Source organism: Protobothrops mucrosquamatus, unplaced genomic scaffold (assembly GCF_001527695.2).
Source record: "Protobothrops mucrosquamatus isolate PMUCROS unplaced genomic scaffold, P.Mucros_1.0 scaffold657, whole genome shotgun sequence".
NCBI classification, from domain to species: Eukaryota; Metazoa; Chordata; class Lepidosauria; order Squamata; family Viperidae; genus Protobothrops; species Protobothrops mucrosquamatus.
Genome location: NW_015386946.1, coordinates 196,960 through 204,210, shown reverse-complemented (window position 1 = coordinate 204,210; position 7,251 = coordinate 196,960). Strand labels below are relative to the sequence as shown.

General features: G+C 39.0%; 1 protein-coding gene across 1 annotated transcript; it reads right to left on the bottom strand.

The window, feature by feature from the left end:
• Positions 1–358: 358 nt before the first annotated feature.
• PPDPFL (pancreatic progenitor cell differentiation and proliferation factor like) lies at positions 359–4,667 on the bottom strand. The gene is made up of 5 exons (XM_015817937.1): positions 4,487–4,667; positions 3,334–3,413; positions 2,261–2,353; positions 1,957–2,056; positions 359–1,650 (listed from the first exon to the last, which is right to left on the bottom strand). Exons 2-5 carry the CDS (start codon positions 3,386–3,388, stop codon positions 1,638–1,640), a joined length of 261 nt encoding a protein of 86 aa, XP_015673423.1. The 5' UTR covers positions 3,389–3,413; positions 4,487–4,667; the 3' UTR covers positions 359–1,637.
• Between the last annotated feature and the right edge of the window lie 2,584 nt (positions 4,668–7,251).

The window sequence follows — 7,251 nt, the reverse complement described above, 5'->3', positions numbered from 1 at the left end:
GTGAAGCATAGTTCTTGGGCTTTTTTTCCCTTCTAGCCTGCAAGGTGACCTTTCCTAAACTGAGGCTTTGACTACAAATCAGGAGAACTGTGGTTTGGTTCTATAGCAGAGCAACAACTAATTGCAAACTAATGCTTAAAGCTGGCAAAGGTACAGTGCCTATTAATACACATTGTCAATAATGTATTATTTCTCAGGAAAATTTTCATCTGGCATTGGACACTATGTACAGATCTATCAGGGCAAAGAAAAAGCATTTACTAGATTTGTGTACACAAAATTGCCTACAGTTTCACTTCACTGCCACAGCATTCTAGAGATATTTAATGCAAATCTTGTTCAAAAGAAATAACCAGAAGACATATTTATCAATTTTTATTAATACAAAATTTCATAAAAAACAAGTTATATACATTAACACATCACTTGGCCGATATTATAAATAAGCTATGTACAAAGTTGAACAGACGGCAAAAAGATAATACCCAAAGGAATCAGACTTTAAGGATAGGCTTATTAGGTGTTTATATTTTATTGTGCTATATTTATCTTTTTCCACTAGAGGGATATATATATTTGTGTTTGTGTGTGTGTCTGTGTGTGTGTGTTTTAAAGTATTATGCATCCAGGTAAATTACAATTTGACAAAGCAAGCATATTAAAATTTGAAGTTACTATTCATACTACAGAACTTGTGTAAAATAAAAGGATGACAAAGGAACATTAGAAACTTCATCAATATATTAAAATTTCAATTTAGAATATTCAGTACTCACAGATTTCCTCATGTGGTACAAATATATATTCCTTAGTATAAGTAAATAAAATGTACAGCTCTTACAAAGCAGGATGCTGTACTATTATTATTTCTGTGCTTTAAAACAGAATGATATACATCAAAAATAAAACAAAAATCAATCCAGAGTTCTTAAATTATCTCTGATTTGAAGAGATAATATCAATATTACACTATCTGATGTCAAAGCAGTAATATACAATAGTAACACAACTATGGAAGAAAGCTCCAATGAAAATAGTAGAATTAGAACCAGACAAGGAGTTTAATACTGAGTATGTTCCATTTTTTGTTTTTTTAATTGAATCCTCCATAAATAATGCCTTAACCAGTTTTCTTCTAGCTGTTGATAAATAAGAGAAATTTGTATTTGGCATTTGAGTAAATTATTCATGTAGTAGAAAGTTACCATAGTTAACGTTCCAAACTTAAATTCTGTGGAAAATGGTGGTCTGTTTTGCTAAAACCAAGGCATCACTGTATAAAAGGTATGATAAACATAAAACATTTTTACCCAAGCAATCTACTGCTTTTCAATTTAGTGAAGGATATCCCAAACAATCACATATGCCATATCCCGCTAGACTTTGCATTTGCATTTTCTTTTGTGAAACACAAAAATTATTATGAAATATAGAACACCTGTTCATTATCAAGAATTCTTGCAGCAGACACTGAAAAGATGGTTGCTTGATGAATAAGCTCTGATTAAATCCTTGATAATTTGTATTTCTTCTACAACTGAATTCTTAAGCAGTTCATTTTCTTCACAGAAGTGAATTCATTTCAAGGGATGACTGTCTATAATGTCCCGGCAGGAACTTTCAACTTGATATCCCAATCAGCTGCTAGTACTATCAAGACAGAAATTATGATTTATGACCAAGATTAGTGTAATGAATTACTGCCAAGCTTTCAGGAGAAACTAATGCAGCTGTTTAGGAGACATGACAAAAGGAATAATAACAAAGTCTACCTATATCCAGAATAAGCAGATGTAAGGTCTATTTTAAGCTCTACTCTGGGTTGAGCACTTCTATATAAACTACAGTTATAATTAGCATCAGAATGAACCTCAAGTAGCACATTAGCTTGAGACTAAATTCTAAAGAACATTAATTCAAATAAATTGTGTATTCCAGGAGAGAAACAGTTCTTACCTGCTGGCTGATAAAGTTTTTCTGCCTACATTTGGAGGTGTTGGCTCACAATGGAAAAAGCTTTTTATCCACCAGCATTTTTCAAATATTTCAGGTAGACCTATAAATGGATGATGCAAAATATCCATTGTATGATAAAGCTTCAAAGCAAAAATAAAACTATTACTTTTAATGAAGTAGCAATATTAGAGAAAGATCAAGCTTAAATTTCACTGAAAACATATAAAGATTAAGTGGATAAAAGACAGTGGAATATTTTTTTCATGCTTTTTCTGGACTAAAAACTTTGATAAAGTTACAATACCGTGGTGATTTTTTTCCTGGTCTGAGAATGGCATGGGATCACAACAGCCAGATGAACTGCTTGAAGAAACACTGGACTCAGAATTCAATCGTGCTATATGTGAAAATAGAAATGTTATATTTTATTTCAGAAAGTGGGGAGCAGTTTGTATTTATTATTTAAAAGTAAACTAGAGTTTAACTAGTTTTCCCTGAAGTCCAACATTTTATGTATTTCTGTACAAAACCTGAAGTACCTTTGATAATACAGATGATCGGATAACATGTATACTATGCCCATTTTACAAATCAGATTGTAATCCTATCTGAAGAGTGTAGCCGTTTTATGTATGGAAGGCTAGATCATATGATTGTCAACTAAAAATGAAAGGAGAACAGTTCTTTCACACTTTTAAATAAATAGAATGCAAACCTGATATTTATTTTGTTCAGTTTTGCATAACTCAAGAAATAAAGGCCAGGTGACCTAACCAACATCAGGATGGAATGACTGTTTGTCAATAACACACTCACTAATTGGAGTTAGCACTATAATTGTTCATATTCCTTTCTCATGTTTGCATATTGGCCTTTGTGGCCAACAGGGAGCTGCTAGCTTATTTTTATTCATGAACATATAACATTAGTACCTTATCAATTAATAGTGCTCTAAGTCACTGACTTTCATTAGGTTCAAGTGCACAAATTTATCATAGTCTGTGATAAGACTAGATCACATCCAAAGATTATACATCAAAGACATGAGATGCAATCAGTAGAAAATTATTCACAAGTTGAATCAAGGAAGAGACTGAAGAAGTTCTTGATTGTTGCTAGGCTAGCTAAGAAAGTGAAGCATCAAATTCTGTTGCAATGTAAATACACTGGAAGTTTTTAAGAAGAGACTGGACAGCCATTTGTCCGAAATGGTATAGGGTTTCCTGCCTGAGCAGGGGGTTGTACTAGATGACCTTCAAGGTCCCTTCCAACTTTACTATTATTATTATTACTATACAGGCTTCTCTATTTTATATAGAAGCAAATCAGTTTTAAAATCATGTCAATCTTCAGGACAGAAACATCTAAAATACTTACTTCTGTAGTACTGGTTCTTGGCTAAAAGGCAGCCAGCTGAAGGCACAGTTGCCATTGTTATGTTGTTGCAGAATAACAAACTGTCAGGATGAAAGAAAATGGGAAAGCTCTATATTACTTTTCCACAGCCTATGGATAGGAGATTATATTACCTATTTGCATAACAATACTGACCATATCTCTGTAAGGCTGGGTTTTGTAGAGGGAATATATTTAACATACCATATGTGTGAATATATTTGATTTATACCTTGGCTTTTTCATGCCCAAAGCCTTAAGATTAATTCTTGTTGCATAAAAATAAACCCATCCAATTATTTTCTACTTCTATAAAAATGTAAGGTGGGGACAGCAACTTGATACCCTCCTGCTATTTTTGACAATTCCAACAATCCCTTATCACTGACCCCTGCTAGCTGTCCTCCTCAATTTGTCTTTGCAGCAAATAAACACACTTGCAATTGGAAGAATTCTTTGAAGTTTCACAAAAGACATGAATCGTTTACAGCAGTGTTCCTCAACCTGGTTGGGAATTTTTGGGAATTAAAGTCCATGCATCTTCAAGTTGCCAAAGTTGAGAAACACTGATTTAGAGGATTTGTCTGCCTCAGTTCTTCTATCTCTTCTGACTGAAAGAGTCTACTAGCTTTCATCTCTTTTTCCAGTATCTGAAGATGCTCAGAAGTGCGGGTTGAAACTATACTTCCAGAATACAAAGTATGCTCCATGTGCTGCTAACAGATTACCTCTTTGAACAAGCAGTGATTTTTTCGCTGAGAGACCATTCTGTGTATGAATCAAGTCTTACTCCCACTCACATATTCAGGATATGTGCTTAAAATGCCTCAAAAGCCTTAAGAAACTAAAGGCCAAGCAGCTTTTATAACTTTCTTTTCTAACTTACTGTACAATACATAAGGAGCCGTGTTTCTCATTAACGAGTCCCAACACGCAACTCACGTCCAGTCTCCGTGAAATCTCTGCAGAAGAACTTTCTAGCCTCCCCACTGCTTTTAAGCGAAAAAAAGTTAACATGTGAAGTCGCTTGCTTAAGGTTACTTCGAAAGAAAACTTCAGGAAAGAATTTGTCGTAATCGAAAGTGTAGATTTGCAGTCCTAGCATCCCCCAAAACATAAACAGAGCTCGGATTACCTGTTACCGTCTGTCACCGCGGTGTCCTGGAACACCTTTTCGCTTTCTTCGGGCAACCAAAGGAGGATCCTACCAAACCCGCGTTACGTCCCGGGAGAACGATAAAGTTCAGTCGCAAAAGCGTAGCAGGAACGCAGCCCGTCCGAGTTTGCCAAAGAACCGTTCCCAAGTGCACCGTTAACTTCCCACGCCTGACTCAGGGCTGGCTTTATATAGAAGAGCGAGAGACATTGAAACTTGACCAGGCGTCTGAAAGGGGTGGGGTGAGCGAAGCCTCCTCGTCTCTGGAGATTTTCCTTTGCTCAATAGGGTAAAGTTTGCTCCCTTTTTCCTCCCTCCGCCCTGATGGACTGGTTGATTGTATGATGACAAGGGCACAACAACAAACATAGGCCACACTGTGCACACGCGCTAGGCGATTGACTCGTTAGGGAACAGCACATGCCCTTGGGTCGGGAAATCTTTGGCAATTTCGGGAGCACTGACGAAACGGTCTGCCTCCTGGGTTGTTCATGTGAAATGGAGAGGAGCAGGTTAATTTTGTGAATGGCCTTTTACGATTTAGCCCAGCATTTCTCAATCTCAGCAACTTTAAGGCATGTGGACTTGCTACCTGGGGAATTCTGGGAATTGAAGTTCACACATCTTAAAGTTGCTGAGGTTGAGAAACCCGGGTTTAGCTATCACTTGTTTGGTTTGGTTTTCTTAAACCAGGGGTAGGTAAGCTGTTGCCCTCCAATGTTTGAATTCAGCAAATTTAGGCTGCTGTATTATGCAATGAACTAGATTATCAATATCAAACAAATGGAAATAAAGATCTCTTTGGGCTGTTATCTAATATTCAGCTGGCTTTTGTAGGCTAGGGAAAAGATTGTTGGTGGTGTAAGGCAATTCTGCAGTGCCAGCCAAGATATGTGTCTCCTCTGCTTCACCCAGCTTGAAATTAAGCCAGGAGACGGAATAGTATTTCTGTTGGCTCTTCCAGTATGGCAATAATGCTGGCTGGGCATTTGGTTTGGGCTACAGTTAGAGCAAGTCTTGATTGGTGGATACCTTTCTTTTGCACCCCTCCTACCCACACTGAGATAGAGTTGAGGTTAATGTGGAATATGCATGGTGCAGGTGACCAGGAACTTTCTTGTGGATTTCTAGAATCACCTTGGCTGTCCTGCTACAAAATAGCAGCATTTTTAGAAGGAAGCAAGAAATACAAACTTTGCTGAATCTTCTCCTGGCCACAGGAAACATGGCTTTGGGGCAGGGCCCTGATGCCAGGTTGACTGCCCTCCATCAGAGGTGACATGGGAGCTTAGAACAAACAGTTCCCCCAAACCATGAAACACGACTGGAACAAAGGCAAACACACCAAAATGTTTCTCCCAGCTTATATGGGATCATGGGAGAAGCTCCTGCACTAGTTTCTTTTTTTCCATAGGCAGTGGTGCAACACAGATCCGCACAATCCATGGTTTAGCAAGCCTCCTTTATTTTGCTTCATTTATGTTCTCTGGCTTCTGGGCAAGGGGCTGGGAGAGAGAGAGGTTTGTTGCCTTCAGTCTAAAGCAAGGACATTCCAGCACAGATTGCATAAGAGCCAAGTCAAGGAACAGGGCAGAGTCAGAATTAGCAGTCTAACACCTATCACCATAGAAGCAGTTCCTGTCTACAGGATCAGCAAGTGCAAATAATAATACTCATATGCAGCATGTATATTCTTAGTAGGGAATTTGGGAATACTTTGGGTAATGTGGCATGGTGACGTCTCCTTTCACCTGATCCTCCACTGGAAGCTTAAGGGCAGGAGAAGGGCCAACCACAGTGTTGCATAGGAAAATCACAATTGATCATGCACCTAACTAAATGAGCCCCTAGGGTCTGAGAGAAAAATAACTCTCCATCCTGATATAAGCCATAGGGACCACTATGGGTGTAGTCACATGGCCCAAACCCACATTCAGGTATATGCACAAGCAGTGATACTGTCAGCCCAAGGGCTTAAGTGCAGCAAGTGAACTGTGAAAAGCCATTCCACCTCCACATCCTCCTACCAACACTCCACCATCATCCAAACCATCAGAGTCACATGGTCCGAGCACCCTACCTAGGATGCAGATGCTATGGAGGTCATAGCACTAATCAGAGGACACATTGAAGTTAGCTGCCCCACACACTGCCGTAACAGGTCAGCGGCAGCTGATGGGGATGCCATGCTAGCATATCAGTGATGATATGGAGGCAAGACTAGAAGGGACATATTGCTGATTTAGAGACTAGGAGCTGTATGGCACTACCCACTTATACTCTATGGCCATGGTGGCGAACCTATGGCACGCAGAGCCCTCTCTGTGGGCATGCGCGCTGTCGCTCCAGTCCTAGGCCTTCAGCTGGGTTTTATAAAACCTTTTCACTTTAGGCCTCCGCCGTGTACAAAAAAAATCAATCAATCAATCAATTTCAACTTCTCGCAGGAAAAAAAAAGATCTCGCAAAGTTGGAATTGATTGATTGGACTTTTTAGTCCCACCCAGTCTGCTGTTACCACCACAGCCATGCCCACCCCTACAGGCCATGCCCACCCAGTTGGCCACACCCGCCCGGCACCCGACAATACATAAGTGTGTTTTTGGTTACAGTTTGGGCATTCGGTCTCTAAAAGGTTCCCCATCACTGCTCTGTGGGAAATGTTTTGGTCTTAGTCTAGATGTCATGGCAGTGAGGTATGAGTCAAAAATGATTTGCAGGCACGTAATCAAACAAAGTCACAGA

Excerpts from the sequence above, each read along its gene's own strand:
- PPDPFL (XM_015817937.1), bottom strand. The coding sequence starts at position 3,388 with ATGGCAACTGTGCCTTCAGCTGGCTGCCTTTTAGCCAAGAACCAGTAC. Across the intron at positions 2,354-3,333 it reads CAAGAACCAGTACTACAGAA|CACGATTGAATTCTGAGTCC; the intron begins GTAAGTATTTTA and ends TTTCACATATAG. Across the intron at positions 2,057-2,260 it reads CCAGGAAAAAAATCACCACG|GTCTACCTGAAATATTTGAA; the intron begins GTATTGTAACTT and ends ATCCATTTATAG.